Here is a 22,972-nt window from a genome sequence, read left to right as displayed (position 1 = left end):
TTATTTTTTGTAAAAGTACTTATGTACCTACATAGTTTTAGGCTGTGTTCTAATATATACACACACAGCTTTCCACGCGAAACTATACGAAATAGATGCAAAAACATTTTTGTCTACTTCGCTTCTAATTTTTTCATTGCGTATGCACAAGCACAAAGCAACAACATTTTCGTATGCTTTGTGGGAACATATTGGCGCCAGTTACCTTCAGCGTAAATTTCTTTGTTGTCCTGCATTTTATCGCAATGTTCGGGTGTCCGTTTCATTGTTACACAAATTTTCGGGTTAGCTGCGGGTGTCCGAGTGTGGTGTTCGCTTGTGCTCAATTTATAGCGAGGGTGATCGAACAGACTCGTTCGTAACCAAAGCAGCTGTCGGGTATGCATCTCGATCGAACACATAGTAGCCGAGTGTGGCGTTCGCTTGTGCTTGATTTTTAGTGAGTGTGATCAAAAAGGCTCGATCATACTCAAAGCTGTTCTCTGGTACGTAGGTAGCAAATACACTGGTATAACTGGTTTTTGTATTTTATATGCAGCTGCAAGGGTTGTTTTCACACGAGGTGTTGTTATAAATGCTGCCTGTTGATATTTTCATTATTGTTTTGGTGCTCAAAAGTGTAAGAAGTGAAAATATAAGTGAAAATAAATATAACTGAAACTATAAATAACTGGATACGAAATGACTTCAAGAAGAAACGAATATTTATCAAGTGCAGCATATAGAAGGTAAAAAATGTAAAATAAGCAACAATGTAAACATATACTAATTTTTTTTTATTATGCAGGCTAACTGAGGAACAGCGAGAATCATATATACAATCTTTATTTGATGAAATTTGTGACGATGACGCTCCCTATGACTTTGACTCAGAAGATGAAGAAGAAATTCAAATCAATGACATTGAAATTGCTGATGACGATGCTGAAGTTTCGGCAAAGTGCCGCAGAAGTATTACCTGATTATGCGGACTATGAGGATGATGAAGAAGAAGAAGTAGAAGAAAATAATGAATTACCTGCTAGTGCCGAAAAATTTGTTGCACGTGATGGTACTGAGTGGATGAAAGAACCAAATGTAAGTCGTCAGGTACTCAGACAAAATATTATAAGAGAACGTTCTGGACCAGCTAGATGCACTGAAATGTTGTCAATAGAGCAAACATTCAAATGTTTCATGAACGTTGAAATGGCTGATATAATTATGCGCCACACAAATAAGTTAGCAAAAGAAACTTATAATGCTTACAACAATGCGCATCCAAACACAACTCCTAAGTCATGGACGCCTGTGTCAATAACAGAGCTGTATGCATTTTTTGGCATACTTATTATGACTGGTGCGAACTGTTGTAAGATTACTGTGGTGTAAACACAACGTTAGCATTAACCTTTACTAATAATCGATTACTTTGTACTATTACTGAACTTTGTAAAACACATCCCTATATTGAATATATAAAATAAAGTTCTTTCCAAAAGTAAGCTTGAACGTAACACATGGCGTCAGGTGGGGTCAATTAAAATAGTTGCACAACGAAATAACTCAAAAGCTAACCAAAGCTAAGCTATTAAATAAAAATAGTATATACTACGTGTATAAAAAATTAAAAATGGTAGATGAAGGCAACGCTACCATGTCAGAGGCACAGCGAGTGCTATCTATTGCTACTACCATAGCACCTTTGAACATAAGAGCGTCAAATCTGGCGGCGGAATGGAAGGCTTGGAGTACGCAGTTCAAAATATTTCTGCGTGCATCTGCTTTAGATAATCAAACCGAGCAAAGAAAAGTTGCACTTCTCTTGCACCATCTGGGTGCAGAATGTCTAAACATTTTCACTTCGTTTAATGTCGATATAGACAGCGTCCAATATGACGACTTATGGAGCAAAATGGAAATGTATTTCACTCCAAAAGTCAATATAGTAATAGAGCGCCACAGGTTTTTTACAAAACGTCAATCCTCGGAAGAGACAATAAGTCAGTACGCTGCCGCATTGCAAAATCTTAGCAAAACTTGTGAATTCGGGGATATACGTGAAGATCTGGTAAGGGACATTTTTATATGCGGTTTATCACAAAAATACAATAAAATAAAGGAGAGGCTCTTAAGCGAAGGCAACATAAAATTGCATAAAGCGATTGAAATAGCTAATAGCATGGAACTAGCAAAAGAAAATGCAGCCATGATACAACGTGAGCCAACCGAAAGCATACAGGTAGCAGCTTTGAGAAAATCTGCATTGAACTACAAGGAGAAGAGTGCTAGATAGGCTCAGCAGCAAACATCAAGAACGTGTGATAAATGTGGGCAAGTACATAAAACCAAATGTCCGGCAGAAGGTAAAAAATGCTACACGTGCGGAAAATTGAACCATTTTGCAAATGTCTGCTTCACAAAATGGCGTAAAGGAAACATGGGGAATAACGGGCAAAAGAGATATGTGAGAAACGTATACGAAGAGAGCGAGACAAGTGCAGAAGAGGAAGAAAATGAAGATCACGAGTCGCAATTTTTCGTGGGCGGAATACATGTTGAAACTGTCAGGAACAAAAACTTAACAACAAAAACGAATGTGATAGGAGTGAGTAAAATTGTTAGCAGTGGCAGAACTGGTGCGGTGAAAGACTGGAACATTGAGGTGGAGATACACAACGCGAAGCTGAAGTGTCAAATAGACACGGGGGCCCAGGCGAACTTACTATCGATCGAAAACTTTAATAAATTAAATATCGGTAAGCTAGAAAGTAAGATATGTCATAATATTTTAACATTCAGCGGGGAAAGATTGCCTCTACTAGGAAAAGTCAATGTAAAATTGTTGTATAAAAAAGTAACTTATTCTGCTGAATTTTATGTCCTTAATATGAAATGTAAAAATGTGATCGGTCTTGAATTGGCTATTAAAATGAATTTGGTAAAAATGGTGACTACAATAAGCTGTGAATCAAAAGGCTGCGAGAGCCTGTTACAAAAATATGAAGAAGTTTTTAAAGGATTAGGGCAGTTGGAAAGTGAGTGTCATTTGAAATTAAAGGAAAACTATCAACCAGTAGTAGATGCACCACGCAGAGTTCCATTTGGACTTTTTGAGCCACTAAAAAGGGAACTGTCCAGTATGATGAAGTTAAAGGTTATAGAGCCAGTTAGTGAACCGACCGAATGGGTCAACTCAATAGTTTTAGTGGCTAAGCCCAACGGAGATTTACGTGTGTGTTTGGACCCTAAAAATTTAAACAAGGCTATAGTCAGACCAAGATTTTCCTTTCCGAACATCGATGAATGTAAGTCGCAAATGGCAGGTTCTAAAATATTCAGCACATTAGATGCTAACTCAGGTTTCTGGATGATACCATTAGATATAGAATCATCAAAGTTATGTACATTTAACACGCCTTTTGGGCGTTACCGATTTCTGAGATTACCGTTTGGTATCAATGCAGCGCCGGAAATTTTTCATTCAGAAATGATTAGACTATTCGGCCACATTAAGGGTCTAATAATATATATGGATGATTTTTTGATCCATGCTCCGAACGTTCAAAAACATAATGCCATTTTAGAGTCAGTTTTGGAAAGGGCACAAAGTGTTGGGCTAAGGTTCAATAAATCAAAATCGAAATTTTTAAAGAAGGAAGTCAAATTCGTTGGACACATATTTAGTGAAAAAGGCGTTAAGCCAGATGAAGAGAAAATTAAATCTATAGTTGAGATGCCGGTACCAAAAAATGTAAAAGAATTACAGCGCTTTTTGGGAATGATTAACTACTTGGGTTGTTTTATTGATAGTCTGTCAGCAAAAACGAAATATTTACGAGACCTTTTAAAGAATGATGTAGTATGGCATTGGGACAATAAACAAGAGGAAGAATTTCAAAATTTACTTAAAGAAATTACAAATGTACCGGTTTTGACCTACTTCAATCCTAAAAAACAATTAGTCATGTCAGTCGATGCATCCAAATATGCTGTTGGAGCAGTCATTATGCATGACAGGAACCCTGTTGCCTATGCATCTGCTTCACTAACTGAAACACAAACAAATTATGCCCAGATCGAAAAAGAGCTCTTTGCTATCCTATACGGATGTACACGCTTCCATCAGTATGTTTATGGACGTCATGTCCTTGTAGAAACGGACCATAAGCCGTTGGTTACACTTGTCAACAAACCTTTGTATAAGATTCCCGCGCGACTGCAAAGATTCATGCTCAGATTATTAGCGTACAACATTACTGTCGTTTACAAGCCCGGAAAGGACTTGTTTATTGCCGACACGTTATCCAGAGCGCCACTTAAAGATTATGCACTGACGGAAGTGGACAAAGATATTGATATTCACTGTAATTTAATTATTTCGCAAATTGCTTTGCCAAGTAGTCACTTAGATGAGTTTAGAGAGGCAGCAAAAACAGATACAATTTTTCAAAAACTCTTGTATTTTACGAAGAATGGATGGCCCGCAAATAAAAAGCGAATTGATAAAGAATTGATGCCTTATTATCAAGTTAAAGATGAGCTTGTTGAGATAGATGGGCTATTGCTAAAAAATAACAGAGTTGTTGTACCAAAAAATCTTAGACCAAAAATTTTGTATTACTTACATGAGGGACATATGGGTATACAGAGATGCCAGAATTTGGCTAGAAACTCTGTGTACTGGCCTAATATCAATAATGACCTCCACAATGTAGTCTCCAGTTGCGAAATTTGTCTAAAATTTCGTAAATCTAATCCTAAACAAAAGTTGTTGTGCCATGAAATGGTCAACATTCCTTGGTACAAGCTGGGTGCTGACTTGTTCGAATTTGATAAAAAGACTTACTTGTTAGTTGTTGACTACTACTCAAAGTTCATTGAATGTGAAATTTTAAGTACGGGGTATTCCAGCACCCAGGTTATAATGAAACTCAAGTCAATTTTTGCCAGACAGGGAATACCGGCTGTGTTCATAACGGATAATGGCCCGCCTTTCAGTTCAAAAGACTTTGCACAGTTTTGCGCAGATTGGTGTATTGAACACATTACTTCCAGTCCTTATATGCCAAGATCAAATGGTTTAGCAGAAAGATCTGTTCAGACAATCAAAACAATGTTGTACAAATGCAAAGAAAAAGGAACAGACCCATATACTGCGCTTCTGCATTATAGAACAACACCCAAAGACGATCTCTCAAGTCCATCCGAGTTACTGATGTCGAGAAAGCTGAGAACCAAATTGCCATCACAACAAGAAAATTTAAAATCAAAATTAGTTGATGTTAATGAGTATAGACGACAAATAAACAAACAAAAGATTAAAATGTCACAAAATTATAATACGTCCGCAAAAAATTTGAAACCAGTAAATCCGGGAGAGAAAATTTATTTTAAGAAAACACCAACATCAGTTTGGTGCCCGGGTACAATAATAAAAGATTTAAAGGAGCCAAGGTCATTCATGGTTCAAGACCCTGAGGGTGTGGTCTACAGAAGAAACTGAGAGCACATATTAAAGCCGGTACTGAAACGGAGTATTGGGGACGCTTACGCTAATGGGGGAGATAAAGAAACCACCGCTTTTGATTCACAGCCTCTTGAAGGCACCACGATAGAATTAACTGATAATGCTTCCGCTGTTAGAACGAGGAGTGGAAGAAAGATTGTACCCCCAACCCGATTAAATATTTAATACTTATGTATATAAATTCAAACTTTTCGTTTTATAATCTAAATTTATATTTGCTGTATAACTCATTACATTTTGTATTAAACTCAAATTTTCGCTTTATGATCTAAATTTATATTTGCTGTATAATTCAAAAAGCCTTTTATACTACATGAATTAATTTTAATGTTAAGCCATACACATAGCTTTCTAGGAAAGAGAGATGTTGTAAGATTACTGTGGTGTAAACACAACGTTAGCATTAACCTTTACTAATAATCGATTACTTTGTACTATTACTGAACTTTGTAAAACACATCCCTATATTGAATATATAAAATAAAGTTCTTTCCAAAAGTAAGCTTGAACGTAACACACGAACCATAGCAATGGAGAACATGTTCGAGATTTATGGAGCGTCAAAAACTATCCTTTATATCGCGCCACAATGGGAGTCAACCGTTTCTGTTCGATATTGCGGTTCCTAAGATTTGACGATAAAAACACTCGTGCAACACGCTTACTAACTGATAAAGCAGCACCGATCAGTGAGTTGTGGACGATGATGAACAATAATCTTGCTGCACATTACAAGCCCAGCTCATGCTTGACGATTGATGAACAATTATTTCCTTACCGTGGACGCACACGGTTTACGCAGTACATACCGTCAAAACCTGCTAAATATGGTATCAAGGTTTGGTGGATTTGCGATGCCACAAATGCATATCCACTGCATGGACAAATATATACTGGCCAAGCAGAAACTGGTAGGGAAACGAACCAAGGCGAACGAGTGGTGAAGGATTTGTCTGCCAAATACCAAGGAAGTGGCCGAAACATTACAATGGACAATTTGTTTACGACCTTGCCAGTTGCAGAACTGCTTCTCACCTGGAAACTCACGATCGTTGGAACTTTGCGCAAAAACAAATCATATATTCCTCAAGAAATGAAGCAGAACAAAAACAGGACAATTGGTTCAACGACATTTGGCTTCAAAAATAATGTGACAATGTGCTCTTATGTTCCCAAAAAAAATAAAGCAGTAATTTTGCTTTCGACCATGCATAATGATGCTGAAATAGCTGACAGTGGGAAACCTGAAATAATTGAATATTATAATCGTACCAAAGGTGGTGTTGATCGAATGGACCAAATGTTTGCGGAATATCCAACACAAAGACAAACAAAACGATGGCCACTAGCGATGTTCTTCAACATGTTGGACATTACAGCCTACATTGTCTACGATTTGAATAACCCTATGTTGCCTTGGAGAACAAACAACAAGCGTAAGCAGATCCTGCGCAGCTTGGCTGAAGCATTGTGTATGCCCATTATTGAAGCCAGAGCCATAAATCGTCAAGTGACGCGAAATTTTTCGACTAAAATTGCTATTGAAGCATATTTCAACCGACCGGTGGAATCAATGGTGTCAACAGCAGCATCAACATCTGCCGCAGCGCGCACGCCAAAACCTGTGTCCGGATCTTGCTATTTATGTTACGCACAAGAGGAAAAACGCCGTAGAAAAACCAGAAAGCTGTGCGACAAATGTAAGAAGCCAATGTGTCTTGAACATTCGGTCACATCAACAAATTGCTCTATTTGCCATGATTTTCCTTAGATATAAGATGCATTTTTATAATTTTTATAATAAAAGTCAATAATATAATGTGTGAAATGAATATTTTTAATTTTAAAAATAAAAAAATAATATAAAAAATGTTTTTTTTTTATTATTATGAGGATTTTTACTATTGGGGTACAAACGTATCCCGGGTGTGTGTTTACGTATATAATGTGTTTGGAAGGCTGTAGCTCCTGAACCAATGGTCCGATCTGGTTCAAATTTTGAATTTGAACTCAAAACTAAATAATCTTCCTAGATCCGAAGCGGTATAGAGGTATAGCGGTTCAAAAGTTACAACACTTCAAAGTTGAAAGTGGATACATTTGTACCCGGGTGTGTGTTCTAGGGTTAAAATTATATTGCTGGCAAATGTCACGACTGCCTCTCAGTGATTTTACCTTGTAATGTTTTTATCATGGTACCAACAATATAATTGGTGAAAATATAATGAAGATAGATCGATTACATAAAAAATCCAACAAACAAAAATATAATACTGTGTTTAACCTTCAATTAAGTAAGCTCACATCAAATCTGACAAGAACGATAACAAATGTGTTATCAAACACTATCAAACAACAAACAGTTCTATTTAGGTTATAAGTTCATAATACGTAGAATTTAGAAAAAAAGGCCTTTAACATTAACAACTTAAACAAAAAAATGCTCAAATACTTCAATTCTCTGTGGTGTAGTCGTTTTGTAACAGCGGGACAGTAAAAATATCTGGAAAAATTATAAAAATACTTTTTAGTGTCTTAAAATATATATCTATATATATATATATCGTCAATGTTTTTGCAAAACCCCGCCCATCGTCCAATTGCAAAACCGCCTACCTTACGGCACTCAAATTTTACAGAAGAGCAAAAAAAAACGGTTTATTTTTTGAAGGCATTGCCTTAATAGGCGGTATTTTCTCTAGCTAAATCAAATTTACAAACCTGTCGTTTTAATAACGATCTAACGATTTTTATGCATAAATGTCGATGCCTGGAGTTCAGGGTTACCAAATCTCATTTTTGCCACAGCGGCGATTTAGGCGGTTTTGCAACTGGTCGATGGGCGGTTTTGCAAAAACATCGACGATATGTTATTTGTACTTTGAAAATTAAACTGCTTTCAAAGCAAATATGATATATCTTTTTTAAGTTAGTAAAAAGGCATTTTTCTCATATTTCTGATATTTTTTTTACTTTTCCGCTGATACAGGAACGACTACACCTCAGAGAATTTATGTATTTGTTAGCGTATTTTTTTAAGTTATTAGCCCTTTGAAATTTTAAAGGCCTTTTAAAGGATTAAAAAACAAAAAATTAAAAACTAGTTGTAAGGATGTACTCTATTTTCTTAACTAAATAGCACAGTGCCATACTCAATTTGCTAATTAAAAATTAATAATTTTATAAGTTAACTATTTTTTTTAAGTTCTTAACGTAACATTACACCGCGTGTCAAAATTCTAAACGCACCACATATTAAAAGTCGTTGTTATTTAATTTTAGTTAGTTTTTTATAAAAATATAGTTTATTTTTTGGTAAAGGCTGTACAAACCCTCAATATCTTTTCAGATTTCTAACTACCAAGTATTATCCTAAAATAAGCAGCTGTTGGGCTCTAAAACTTGATTGTCAAAAAAAAACCAAATAGTAAATATCTACGAATTTTTCGCTGCACGTTTTAAAACATTACCAAAAACCGGCTTGGCACGCAATGTGTACACAAATTAGTTTTAAATGAAAAAATAACACAAAACAAGAACATCAGTAAATTTTTGTGTTTGCCTTTTAAAATAGACCGTTGGCAGCACTGATCACCTTTGCAAACGTCATTCTTTCCAAAGATGACTTACTCTAATCCATTAGTCGAACATAAACTATCGATTTGTATTTAATATGAGTAGCATTGCATTGCTTAAATAAATTATTTACCATTTCGTTTTTTAGAATGTAAAGTGTCTGAGTATGAAAATATAGATAAACTGGATATAGAATTTCCAAAATATAAGAATCTTAATATATAGCCGTATCTATTCAGGTGCAACCAAGAAGACTGAGATTAGCAATACAGAACCATTGTTTAAGACAGTTGTCATTTCAACAAGTTGATGCAGCATACATACACATTTTTATACATGTTTATAAAGAAAACATTTGCCAAGCCGTAAAATTTTCTATCAAAATATTTATCTATATGTATTTATGTATACCCAAACTTGTAGTGTTATTAACTTGGAGTTGGTTGCCTACGCAAGCAAATTCATGAAAGTTGAGAAAATTCAACTCTGTGCGTATTAGAATACGTATTCGAATTCATGTTCTCTGCGCTTACGCAAGTACTTATGCGAGTTTTTATCCCTTAAGAACATGTATATACAGCTCAGCAAAGTTATAACTAAAAGAATAAAGTGCAAAGGGAAGGCGAATATAAAAATGTATTGATGAAGTGGCCGCTTTAAGGAGAATAGGAGGGATTAATGTATGGAAATTTCTGAATTTTACAAAAAAGAGCATAATTCAAACCAAGTTTCTAAATAAATTACGGGCCGAAAATTACTAAAGTAGGTATTAAAATAATGTGTAGACCCTCGACTACAAGTGTGTGGAATTATTTTTTTGGATCGGGTCACCCCTTTGGACGGAACAGCCCGAAATAGTTGGGGCTACTACTAACCCGTAAACCAGCTGTCAAACGTACGCATACGCATACGCACGCATACGCTTGCCTATGGAGTTCTAGCTATAAGCTTAGTATCCAGCTCTTAAGAAAACGGTCAAGAAAAAATTGCCATTATTTCGCGTGTGTGTCCAAGGAATTTTGACATTTTTTATACCTCACAGCCTGTTGCCTCACTCTTTCCTCAAGAAATAATGGAACGGGTATATATTTCTGTTGCAAACCTGGGTTGCCTTGTGCTCTTTTTTCACAAAAAACTTTAGAAAACCGTAGTAGAAAGCGTACTAAATTTCTGAAGAACTGCGTACTGCCTTAAGGAAATTTGACTCAAGAAAATTTCTTAGCCATTTCTTGTACGTCATTTTATATGGAGTTTTTGCTTTTCTTAAGAGCTGGATACTAAGCTTTAGTGGGGTTCTTCTTTAACTGAATTTCACAATGTAGTTGCTAGTAGTAATTAAATAATTTGTTGTTAAAATATCATTTGTATACTATATTAGAAATGTCCACATGCGTTTGTAATACCTGTTATATATTTCCACTAAATTGTTAATTAATTTGTCGGCGTCTGAAATTGCTGAGGTAAACTGTTACTCTCTTCCCTTATCACCCATTAAAATCCGTTTTCTGGCGGTCTGAAAGGACTGTTGTGTCGAGGCTCTGGCTCTATAACTCCACAATACATCATACTCTATATCTGCCTTTTTTCGTTTTTAAAGACAAAAGTATAGTATTTGATGACGACTCGATTGTATTTTCGATAACAATATTTGACTCGATAGTCGGCAGCACATCCATAGCTTTAATCCCATGTCCGTTTCTGCACATCGCCGATTAATTCAATTTGACATTTTATAAATGTAAATTTGTTCCGGTTGTTTATTTCTTCACAACGATAGAAGTCCTTTATTTATTTGCTGTGTTATTATTGAGTAGGTTTTGTAGCGAAATTCATTTCGATCATTCAAACTGAGCTTAAAGAACGCACAGGAATTAACTCACTCTTAACCAAAAACTCCAACTACTAAATTTTTGTATTTGCATGGCGAACAATGAAATTATAAATTTCAATATGATTATTTCGGTTTCCGGTAGCTATTTATGGACGGTGTTGCAGATTGAATGAACTACTTAATTCTGCTGTGCAATCGTAAACCGACGATGTTGTCGCGACGCAGCAAAGAAAAGGCGACCGCTCACAAGGAAGGCGTGGTTGGTAAGTATGTAAAAAAGGAAACGCCGCCTGAAATACCAGTGATAAATGTTTGGACTTTTGATGAGCAACGAGCCAAGCATAATAAGAAATCACTGCAGCGTTGTGCCAGCACATCACCCAGCTGTGAGTTTACTGGGCGAAGCTCTGGAAATTCTAGTCGCAATACGTACTCGTGCGGCAACGATACACAGTTCAATTCACAACCGGATTACTACCATGCAAGACGAGCACAATCTCAATTGCCACCTACAACAGCAACTATGCGATCGGTATCACAGACCCGTCAGCAGCGTTATGGCGTTACCGGTTTTTACGCACCAACAACTGTAGCAGCATCAACCACACAACATCCCCATTTTTACTCGAGCAATAACCTGGATGTTAGTAGCAATGGTCACGGTCATAATACTGCTAGCAACAATAGCAATAGTAGCAACAGCAACTATGTCAATATTGAGCAGATAGATCGTATGCGTCGCCAGCAATCGTCACCTTTGTTGCAGCCAAATAATTCGGCATATGAACAATTTCATCGTAGACACTCTGCCAACCAAAAGCATAGCAACTCATATGATGGTCGAATACGCGGCTTTGCCAGTGCTGACACAAATGTGGCATCAATGACTGATGGTATCGATTCCTATAGCAATATGCTGCAGTTGCCTCGCGGCACTACACCGACACCACCGCAACATTATCCAACAAATACCAGTTATGTCGCCGGCGCAGACTCCTATCCCATCTATGAAAATCCGTTTAGGGTATCTTCCAATGCTTCCGGCAGTATAATGAATAACAACCAAACAATGAACAATTTCGATAGTCGCTCAACCCTGTCCAGTGCAGATGTTCGCTCTGAGTCACCTATTTACAGTAACACAACTTTGGCCGTTTCAAACAATAACATTCAATCGTCTTATGATCTGACTGCTGGTAAAGCAGCTGCCGCCTCTGTACAATCTCTGTATCATGCACCGTCAAGACAGCTTCACGCTCAATCTGCCGGCAATACAAACAGTGCCCAGAATGTTTTACAAAAAGTGCCATCACAGCAGTCCCTGGAGGAAGAATTGCCACTACCGCCAGGCTGGGCGATGCAATACACTCTTCATGGACGAAAGTATTATATTGACCACCACACACATACAACCCACTGGTCCCACCCACTAGAAAGGGAAGGACTGCCAGTCGGTTGGCGACGTGTTGTCTCCAAGGTTCATGGTACCTATTATGAAAATCAATATACAGGGCAATGCCAGCGACAGCATCCCTGCCTTACCTCATATTATGTATATACTACATCAGCCGAGCCACCCAAGGCTATATGCCCTGAAATACCAGTTCCTTACACACCGCCAGTGCATACACACAACGCACTGGTACCAGCTAATCCGTATTTGTTAGAAGAGATACCCAAGTGGCTGGCGGTATATTCAAATGCTGATTCATCTAAAGACCATATGTTGCAATTTAACATGTTTAGTTTGCAAGAGCTTGAGTGCTTCGATGGTATGTTGGTGCGTCTGTTTAAACAAGAGCTTGGCACAATTGTAGGTTTCTACGAACGTTACAGGTAAGTGATGAAGTGATGAATTATGCGGTAACATATTGATTATTTTCATTTAATTTTATATTTTTTTAATATTGTTTTCATTTTTGTTTTTCAATTTAATAGACGTGCTTTAATTTTGGAAAAAAATCGACGCGCCGAGCAGGAGCGTTATTTACAAGAGTTACATACACAAGCCACACACCAATAACACTCCATATGAACCGTTATATATTCTATTGGAAAATTGTGGGTGCTGTGTTATATTTCTATATATTTTTTCCCCTATTTAATACTTGATGCTTACGAATATAAAGAACATCTTATATAATTAGACTGTCTTGTTCTAACGAACTGTGAACTGTTTTCGTACTATCAAATGTTATATAACTCTTAAGTAAAAGTTTTATGTTACTGATTTTAACTGATATATTATTTATGTTTAATATTTAAGTTATTTCGAACGTTTTTGTGATTGGTTTTATTCTTGCTCTTTTGATTTAAGTATATATTCACATTTTCTCATTTCAACTTATATGACTTTTTGCAGAAAAAATATATATATTTATGCATGTGTACATTAATATTTTCAAAGATTTGTTCTTTATTTTACTCATTTTAAAATAAGTATGTAACGTAATGTTGAGCCATGAACTAAGGAAACCATAAAAAAATTGCGAGGAAGTCAAACTCTAACGACACATTCGAATCATTAAAAACTTCCAACTGCATTTGTGCTAATAGAAAAGATATTTCTGTCTAGCATGTATTTTATGGTAACAGTCAACAGAAATGTCTAAAACCTTAATCGACTCTGGGAACTAGCGTACTTATGGATAACCCCACCCTCCTTCCGCCGTCTACGGGTACAGTCAATGGGGAAAATGATTAATGTACATTCATATCTTATCAAATGTATCTATTTTTATTTGGAGCACCGTAAATTGTCACGTTATGTAAGTTAATTTTTAGGATGAGTAAAGCTCGAGCAAGGCAAGCCTTCCTCCACCAGTTAAATAAAAAAAATAAATAAAAATAAAGAACAAAAACAATTTCAATGATAACATATCGCATATTTAATAATAGCCTTGGTCCACAAGCTACTCGAAGTCACTTCCGAGTTACACATACGCGTTCCACAAGTAAGTTTTTAAGTGGAGTTTCTTTGATATACGCTCACAGTTTGAACTTTGCTCGAGTTTTTTACAAGTTGCCTGTGGAACAAACCTAATATAACGATCAGTTCTGTGGGAAAACGCAATCAAAGTTTTATCAACTCATACAGTTGGTATACCACAAGTAATTTTTATCAAAAAAAAAACCGACTTCAACTCCCATATAAAAATAAATATATATATATATATCTCATGATCCACTGATCGGATCTTAACCAGATTAGCATGGGACCACCTCTGAGACACTACCTTTCCGATGCAAATTATCGAAATCGGTTGACGTGGTCCAAAGTTATGCGGTAACATACATAAAAAAATAAAAAATAAAAACAAAATAAAAAAAAAAAACAAAATAAAAAATAAATAAAAAATAAATAAAAAATAAAAAAAAAATAAATTAAAAAATATTCGGACGAACTGATAACCTCCTCCTTTTTTGGAAGTCGGTTAAAAAGACAAATGGAAAGACGTACATACATACAGTTACTCCAAAAAATTGAGCGTGCGGATCTTTTTGTTAATATTCGCAATGTTTTACATGTTAAAAATTGTTTGTTAATTTTTTATTAAAATATGGCTTATACTCCATTTAAATCCAAGAATGATACTGTGTACAAAATTAAGAAAAATTTTAGTATAATAATGTTCAAATTTCAAATCTCTAAAAAATCTCGTTGGTTTTTACTGACTGTCCGACGCATTTTTTCCATATAAAAAATTTTCAATTTTTTTTATATATAAAACATTTTAAAAACCCAACGCGAATGTTAAGACATCTACCAAAATTTAATGGGCTATAAAACTGCATACCTGAATTCTTTTTAGAAATTCGTATTAAAAATTTCGCGATTTTGCTGAAACTTTGCAGATTTTTCTTAATTTTTGTACACAGTATCATTCTTGGATTTAAATGGGAGTGTGTGTTGCTAAAATATAAGCCATATTTCAATACAAAAAGAACAAACAATTTTTAGCATGTAAATCATTGCAAATATTAACAAAAAAGAACCCAAACCTATCATTGCAATCTTTACGAAAACGTTAGAGGGGAATTCGAAATCTTCCAATATAACACTAACTTTGATGAAGTTTTTCAAAACTTCAACACCGACAAAATTGCTCAATTAACGGAATTTTTACAAAAAATTTAAGCTTCTTTTTAAATCGTTTAATCGTGGTGTACATATCGTCCACCTACTAGCTATCCAATTACTACTGGGCAAACTACGGCCTGTGCAAACACACGAGTATATAAACTCGTATACAAACTTCTGGGACTTCACACGTATACGTCAACAATGCAACCCTGCTTCTGTGCTTATACTTTTAATTTTGCCTACATATCTTTTGCGCTCTACTGGAGTGGAGCTTTAGAATTAACTACATTTAACTGGAGGAACAACCTGACGTGGGAAGCGGTCTTGTTTCAGCCATTCAAAGGAGAATCCAAAAAAAATATATATTCCGAAATGTATACAATGTTTTGTTTGCAAAGTTTACGCGATTTTCAGTTGCTTTGTTTTACAAAATATAGTGATGGTTTGGAACGCGGCCAAACTTCGAGTGCAACCTAACAGCGCCGCAACAAAAACGCACTAAAAGCAGCAGAGCCAAAAGAACACCCGCAGCAACTCCAGCCATATTAGAATTATGGACAGCGATTTAGGGGTACCTAACCATAGCCGCAAAACAGCAGAAAATATATTGCGCCGATGCCCATGGAAACCAAACGTAGGAGATGGTCATGCAACGAGAGCACCAATTCTCATTCGCATCCCCGAAAACTTCACACCGAAGTTGGCGCCGAAATTCTCAGGCCCCTACGTAATTAACAATACGTCTCAGGAAATACGGTAAAGTTCGTTAATTCCGAGCGGCTCGATAGGCAATCAGAACCCGCACACCTGCAGGAACTAAAGCCGTATCATCTAAAACTAAAGGTCCTATTATGAATGGCGACTGGTATAGTAGACTTGTACATTTCGAAGTAATTGGCAACTTTACTTCGATGTGATCAAATCCGGACATGGGGGCCACTATTTGAATCCACGCAATGACCATCGAACAAGCTCCGAATCCAACGATTGCAAAACGTTAGTGTAGTATGGCAAGGGCGTATCTGAAATCGTCGTATGGTATGGAAAGGGTGTATCACGCTGAAATACAAAAGGCCGTAACTAACTAAAAAAAACACAAATTATAATCGTTATATCCAATAAAAAAATCTAGTTGTGTTTTTTTTTTCCTTTTTGCGACAATGTGGGATGCGCCCTTTCCGTACTATACGACGATATGAGATACGCGCTTTCCATACTATACTAACGAAATATTTCACGGATGGCCAATCATGCCAAAAGCCACACCTGCCAGCTCGCGTACACCAAACATTAGTATCAACCGCGATGTATAGCCGCCACAACAACAATCAACCGCAACGAACCACCAGTCGTCGAAAAGATCTCAGAGCGTGGATCGCCCAATGCATAAGGAGGCAACAAGCATCGGCCCTTCTTGGCCCTGAGGCCCGGATTACGCCACAGTGAAGCGAGGACATAAATACCTGGTCAGAGACTAAACCACTTATAAACACGCACCGCACCAACACACACACACACCGGCCGAACTACAATTTTTCTTCCACCGTAAACTATATTTATTTTATATTTTATGTACCTGCACTATATAAAACCAGTATGCATCACGCAATAGTTTATAAGTAATAAATTTAAACTGAACTAAAAAAATTTGTAAATTTGCAATACAAAATTATACGATGTTCCAATCACTCAAGTCAAGTCAAATTTCCGTTTCAATGTAATGAGAAGGAATTTTTGCGTAGATTCATAACAATTGGTGAAACATGGATGCGCCATTACACACCAGAGACCACAAACAAATCAATTCGGACGATAGAGGGTGCGTTCTGAAATGCATCAAGCCAAAGCATCAGTCTCTTTTATTTCTAAACTATAATTTATAGAAATGTCAAATATGCACAACCACGGTTATAAGCCAAATTGGAACTTAGTTACGTAAATAAGACATTTCCATCAAAATTCTAGTTTAGAAATAAAATATACTGATGCTTTGGCTTGATGCATTTCTGAACGCACCCAGAACTAGATGGAAGTGCACCAAAAAAGGCAAAAAAACACGGCATCTTCGGCCGGAAAGACTATGAGGACGCACATATAGTATAATCCTGATCAGACTAATTTCAAGAAGGGAAAATCGACAATTGATGAAAAATGGAATGTTAAAATAAAGGCAAAACGATCGCAACTAACAAAGAAGGGCTGTGTTCGGAATTGACTCAAGCCAAAGCATCAGTCTCTATTTTATTTCTAAACTATAAATTATGGAAACGCCTTATTTTCGCAATAAGTTCCAATACGGCATTTTACCATGGTTACGCATATTGGACATTTTTATAATATTTTACGCACGATATTTTGCAGATCTGGACCTGTGCGATTTTATCCCTTTCCAAACATGAAAAATTGGTTTGCGGGAAAGAAATTTTGCATTCAATTCTGTAGCAAGAACCGAATCTGAAGTGTCAAATAATAAAATGTAAAAGCACAAGTAGACCCATTCCCCCCCTCAAAACCAGCTCATGATGAAGAAACTTGGGACATAAGAAGAATAAAAGACAGTATCCCCACATGCAAAGCATTAGATGATACATACCTATTTCATCTGTGCGAGGTGTTTGAGTTGCGACCGGTCACCATTAAAAATATCGAAAAGTTTGAAAGGTTCGTAAACAACTCATTGATAGAGACTATCCGGAAATCAAACGCATTTGATCTAGATTTACACAATCCTGCTACAGAGTGTAAAAGAGTTTCGCAATTATCGCAGGAGTTTTCAAAGTTGCAAGACGAAGTTAAACGAGTGTTGAAAGTCAAAGAAGACACTCCCCAGTCTCTCCAACATCTCATCAAGGATATCAGCGAACTAAAGGCAGTAGTGCTGTCCTCCGCAATAATTAAAGAACAGATCCCCATGCAAGCTCTAATAACTCATGAAGCTCGAGAACCAACGACACTTGCCAGCTCAGCACCTGCAGCTTCTAGGGATCTCTCAGCAACAGTCGCCGATAACTCCTATCTATATAACCCGTCCTTCCTGGCAAGGATAACATGAACCCTTCATATCGCATTCTATTTATAAAAAATGATTATGGTTTTTTTTTTTTTAGATTTGTAACTGACCTAATGAACAACCATCCTAAAAATTCATGTTACTAACAGTTTGCAAGATCCGAAATATATCTCTAATAGATCTTAGCATTCATCGTGGGGTAAATTTTCACCCCAACAGCATTTAGTATATTGTATTTATCTTCTTTTTAATTATTTGCAAAAAAAGATTATTACAAATTTACTTCTTAATATTAACCAAATAAACCAATACTATTTTAAGATTTTTCACAAAAAAAAAAAAAACGTAACTCTACGTTTGAGGCGAATTTTCATCCCCCGATGTCAGTTATATAGTGCATAATTGTATGGCTAAAGATCAAAGAGGTATATTTTTTAACCTTGGGCGGATTTGGGGGAATTTTGTTAGGGATCTTGGGAATTTTTTTAGGGGTTTTTGGAAGTTTACAACTAAATTTTTTAGGCACGATTAAACCAATTAAAATGTGAAAAACGTACGCGCACAAACCTAAATATATGCATTTTAAGGGACAATATATGTATGTTATATACATATACGTATTTTTAGGCGTGGAAATATGAAATTTTTTAAGCTAATAACAAAATACGCATGCATTAAATTCTACTAACTACACTTCTAACTCTAAACTTAGCTTAGTTATGTCAAGGTAAATGATGTGTCAGTCTCCTTTATCATATCCTCAAGCTGTACACCGATACGTTTACGTGGAATATCAATTTGTATAATCGAAACGGTAACGCGATCACCCACAGTGAGTTCTGTGTTTCTCATTTTACTTATATGTAAGAGCGCATTACATTCAACCCCAACATCAAGAAAGGCACCAAAGTGTGTGATATTAGATATGGCACCTGAAACGACAATAATTTAAGACTTTAAATTTCATTCCAAAGACTGCAGCAAGAAATCAGTCACACTACCTGTTAGCACATCTCCCTCAGAGAGCTCCGTTATGCGTGTTAAGCCTTGCTTAAATAGTGGTCGCTTAGCAAATTCTGCGCGATAGTCTTGAGTGAGCTCGCGTTGTAATGCCATTAGTACGACATCGAGCTAAGTTTTTTTATAAATACATAGAAGTTATGCAAATAAATTTAAAAGTATAACATTGAAAATAGAAAAGATTTTACCCGCTCTTTTGGTATTTGAAAATCCTCAGCTAACTCTTCCATATCACACTGTAAGGCGTATGCTTTGATTTTGCAAATAAACGCTTTCGTGCCGATATCATTTAGCAGCAAATTACATTTGCTTATGATTCTACAAGGTAATATATACATACTTAAAAATTATAAGTTACAAAATATGTATAGAATAAATTTTACTTTTTAGCAACTGCGTAACTCTCCGGATGCACCCAAGTGCAATCAAGCAGATTTTCAATTTTCCTTCCTACAGTCAAGGGTTCAATACGTATAAAACTAGAATGAGAGAAGAGTTAAAAAAGTTAATTTATAAAACCGTGAAAACGAGTTGCCACCCATCCCGGAGCTATGACTGAATTCATAGTATGATTTTTCGCGAAATCTATGAACATTCCATCACTGAATATATACCCTCGTAGTAAATCGGATTCATTAGATTTTTTCATAGATTTCACCAAACTCGGACTGCTATGAATTCAGTAAATCTGGATTATGTTCAAAACAGAATTTAAAATACATTCATATGTAAACATTTTATACACAAATCCATTTCTTACCCCGCACATTGTACAAATGTCTTTTCGCCTATGGATTTCACTTTTAATAAATCTTTGCGAGTTTGAAAAGGGCCATTAATTGAACGATGTTCTATTATTTTTTGAGCTTTTTTCTCACTCAAACCGGCAACATGCCTAGAAAAATCAAAATTTGTCAACTAATCGTGAGAAAACATAAAAAATTGACTCACTTCAACACACTTAAGCTGGCTGTGTTAATGTCCACACCCACAAAGCTCACACATTCGGAAACGACTTCATTTAAAGCCTCGTTAAGCGTTTTCTCTGGCACGTCATGCTGATACATGCCGACACCAATGTGACGTGGTTCAATTTTCACATATTCGCTTAACGGGTCATTTAGCCGCCGTGAAATGGAGACTGAAAAGTAAACAATTTTATATATCTGTTCTATTTGTGAAAATTGTCCTTTTAGTATATCTCACCTGCACTTATTTCATTCATGTCCATATCTGGAAATTCTTTACGCGCCACTTCGCCACATGAGTATATTGAGGCACCCTGTTCCGACACTATGCTATAACGCACGGTATTTTTGTCCAATATACCGTAATCAAATAAATTCGATAGCCAAAATTCTGTTTCGCGGCAGGCTGTACCATTGCCTAAAGCAATTATTTTGCAGCTATGGAGTTGAAATGAATGAAAGATGTATTGTATATTTATTTTTCATAAAATTTGCCAAAAAAAAATAAAAAATAAAAGATAAAATCTATATACTGTGTTACGTTACACTCACTTGTGTCTTATAAGCATTTTAGCTAGTTGGTGGCCCACCTCCTCGGGATCACTGCTCCGAGCATGCGGATATATCACGCCTGTTTCCAAAACATCGGCAGTCTCGGATATCAGCGCCAATTTGCAGCCATTGGTGAAGCCTGGATCAATACCAAGAATACGTTCACCTTTTAGTGGAGATTGCAGCAATAATTGCTTTAAATTCTGGGCAAAGACATCGATTGCAGCCTTTTTGGCCAATTCATTCAAATCGCTGCGTATTTGCCGTGACAAAAGGGGTTGCACTACGAGAAATAAGAAAATTTGTACACTGAAAATTTAGTTACAAAAATTACAAACAATTTCATTCGCTTACATTTTTTACTGTAGCACTCCTCGAATGCCTGCTCAAACACCTGGTTGCGTAGCGGATAACGCAGACCTTCATTCATAAATAGCTCGCGTGTAAAGCGTTTAATATCGTTTTTTACATAATCTGCAGTGATTATTTTTACAGTCAGGAATTTTTGCTTCTCAGCACGATTGATAGCGAGCACCTGATGTGGTTTTAAATAGCGAACATCTTGTTGAAAATCATAATAAGTTTCATATTTTGAAGCATCTGCTTTGTTCTTCGAATGAATAGTATTATTATTGTTATTCAATTTGTTTTTAACCGTAGTTGCTGCCTTTTTAACAGCTACTGTACTGGGATCTTTAGCTTTAGAGCACTTAAGCACGATGCGATGAACCTTTTGACTAGCGAAACGTTGAAATCAAGTTTTCTATTTTTCTTTTTTTTTTTTTATATACTTACAGCCTTCGCATTTCTTCCAAGACACCTGTATGCTTGCTAATATTATGCGAAATTATGTGACAAATGCCCTGCAATACCTTTTCCACACTCTCCAAATCTGGATTGTTGTGATCCACTAACGTTTCTAAACGAACCTCAGGCGCCTCCCCGAATAGTAAACGATCGGCAGCATCACCTAAACCCAGCGCTTTAGCACGTTCGGCAAGTGAACCTTTGCTAGCGGGTTTATATGGCGCATACTGTTTGTGAGAAACATATTATAACAAAAGTTCGCAAGCAAGCTATTTAAATTTTCCATACCAAAAACTCCAACTCCTCATTACTTTTAGCACATAAGATCTCTGTGCGTACTTCTTCACCAATCTGTTGCTCTTTTTCCAATTGAGTGACTATCGTTTCAGCGCGTTTACGCAGCTCTACGATTTCCGTGTAAGAGTTCTTTATATCACGTAAACGTTCAGGTGTTATGTGATTAATCAAATCACGACGATAACGGCAAATGAAGGGAATGGTATTCTCATTCTCCAACAATTGTACAATATTCCTGGCAGTGCTAGGTTCAACGTTCTCCTTTTCGGCAAGTAGTTCATCGACGCGCCACACTTTGCGACGTGCTATGAATGATATATGGGCATACGTATACACATAGATATAGGCGTATTTGATAGTAAATTCATACGTTATATTCGTACATACCCCAAAAGGAGCTGCGGCCAGTGTAAGTATTGGACTCACGAGATGGCTTGCTTGTTTGCGATTCTGCACGTGAATTGCATTGACCATCTGTTGTATCTACAGGCGCTGCGACTTCAGGATCTCCGATAGTCAAATCCAACTGCTGCTGCTCAGCATCTCCATCCTCCGCAACTTCAATGACATCACAGTCAACATCAATCGTGACACTTGGTTTCTCTTTGGATTTTTTAGATCGCGACGCTGATTTTCCGTCCTTTTTGGTGCGGTTCTCTGAAACTTTGGCTGCTTCTTTAGTATTACCGGTTTTTTTTTGTTGTAGGAAAACGTTTTCTATGAACATGCAAAATTAATAATAATGGTAAGATATATAAAACTTTTGCTAACCGGCTAATTGCTGCGCTTCCAGTGGCAACTTCTCCCCCAGACACTGAACGTGCCGCAGCATCTATTCGAGCCAACTTGGTCGGAGGAGGAGAAAAAGAACTATCACGTCGCCTTGTTCTAGACACTGTGGGAGCATCATCGTCTGAATCAGACAGCTCTATAATCTGCGTGGCTCTAACTGCAGCTTGACGTCGTGGGCGCCCAACCATAGTGCGCGAGTAAAACAAAAATCGCAAAACTGGAATTTACACAGAAAACAAATTTTTACAAGCGCCAACAACGACTATTTTAAATTAAAAGTAGACTCCAGCAATTCACAAATTTTTAATTGCGTATACTACGAAAAAATGTGAAATCCCGCTACAAAACTGTAAATTTGAAAACCACGCGTTCATCAGCTGATTTCTTATTCCAGTCTCACACGTTCCAATTGGTCGAACGACATGCTCATCTTAAACATGATCAGTCTTGCCACTCGATGATTATCCTATTGCGCCATTTACAATGGCACATTTCTGCCAGTTGGTTTGAAACGGAGTTCGCTTCC

The 22,972-nt window shown here is 36.6% G+C and overlaps 3 protein-coding genes and 1 long non-coding RNA gene across 5 annotated transcripts; 3 read left to right on the top strand and 1 right to left on the bottom strand.

Annotated features, from left to right (window-relative positions):
• The first annotated feature begins 1,612 nt into the window (after positions 1–1,612).
• Positions 1,613–2,275, top strand: LOC118750823. Its single transcript, XM_036485555.1, has one exon. It carries the CDS (start codon positions 1,613–1,615, stop codon positions 2,273–2,275), a length of 663 nt encoding a protein of 220 aa, XP_036341448.1.
• An 8,512-nt stretch (positions 2,276–10,787) lies between these two features.
• Positions 10,788–13,305, top strand: LOC118750822 (scaffold protein salvador-like). 2 transcript variants are annotated; one of them, XM_036485553.1, is made up of 3 exons: positions 10,788–10,895; positions 11,059–12,752; positions 12,855–13,087. In XM_036485553.1, the coding sequence occupies exons 2-3, from the start codon at positions 11,086–11,088 to the stop codon at positions 12,937–12,939; spliced, it is 1,752 nt and encodes a 583-aa protein (XP_036341446.1). In that variant the 5' UTR covers positions 10,788–10,895; positions 11,059–11,085; the 3' UTR covers positions 12,940–13,087. The 2 variants fall into 2 exon arrangements, with proteins under 2 accessions (XP_036341446.1, XP_036341447.1); XM_036485554.1 differs by having other exon boundaries at positions 10,857–12,752; positions 12,855–13,305.
• Positions 13,306–15,082: 1,777 nt separating this feature from the next.
• On the top strand, positions 15,083–15,733 carry LOC118750821. The gene is made up of 2 exons (XR_004994434.1): positions 15,083–15,374; positions 15,438–15,733. It is a non-coding gene; the product is annotated as an uncharacterized LOC118750821 (long non-coding RNA).
• A 757-nt stretch (positions 15,734–16,490) lies between these two features.
• LOC118750820 (S1 RNA-binding domain-containing protein 1-like) lies at positions 16,491–22,580 on the bottom strand. Its single transcript, XM_036485551.1, has 13 exons — positions 22,426–22,580; positions 22,042–22,371; positions 21,646–21,959; positions 21,346–21,584; positions 20,905–21,287; positions 20,551–20,833; positions 20,237–20,436; positions 19,982–20,171; positions 19,791–19,925; positions 19,414–19,509; positions 19,219–19,348; positions 19,012–19,141; positions 16,491–18,942 (listed from the first exon to the last, which is right to left on the bottom strand). Exons 1-13 carry the CDS (start codon positions 22,484–22,486, stop codon positions 18,728–18,730), a joined length of 2,706 nt encoding a protein of 901 aa, XP_036341444.1. The 5' UTR covers positions 22,487–22,580; the 3' UTR covers positions 16,491–18,727.
• Between the last annotated feature and the right edge of the window lie 392 nt (positions 22,581–22,972).

The sequence above is a fragment of the Rhagoletis pomonella genome, unplaced genomic scaffold (genome assembly GCF_013731165.1).
Source record: "Rhagoletis pomonella isolate Grant_MI unplaced genomic scaffold, Rhpom_1.0 Rhpom_scaffold_00414, whole genome shotgun sequence".
Taxonomy (NCBI): domain Eukaryota; kingdom Metazoa; phylum Arthropoda; class Insecta; order Diptera; family Tephritidae; genus Rhagoletis; species Rhagoletis pomonella.
This window is presented reverse-complemented; position numbering and strand designations above follow the sequence as displayed.

Coding starts and splice junctions, on each gene's coding strand:
- LOC118750823 (XM_036485555.1), top strand. CDS start 1,613: ATGGTAGATGAAGGCAACGCTACCATGTCAGAGGCACAGCGAGTGCTA.
- LOC118750822 (XM_036485554.1), top strand. CDS start 11,086: ATGAACTACTTAATTCTGCTGTGCAATCGTAAACCGACGATGTTGTCG. Junction 12,753..12,854: donor GGTTTCTACGAACGTTACAG/GTAAGTGATGAA, acceptor TCAATTTAATAG/ACGTGCTTTAATTTTGGAAA.
- LOC118750820 (XM_036485551.1), bottom strand. CDS start 22,486: ATGCTGCGGCACGTTCAGTGTCTGGGGGAGAAGTTGCCACTGGAAGCG. Junction 21,960..22,041: donor TGGCCGCAGCTCCTTTTGGG/GTATGTACGAAT, acceptor TATCATTCATAG/CACGTCGCAAAGTGTGGCGC. Junction 19,142..19,218: donor TTCAAATACCAAAAGAGCGG/GTAAAATCTTTT, acceptor AAAAAAACTTAG/CTCGATGTCGTACTAATGGC.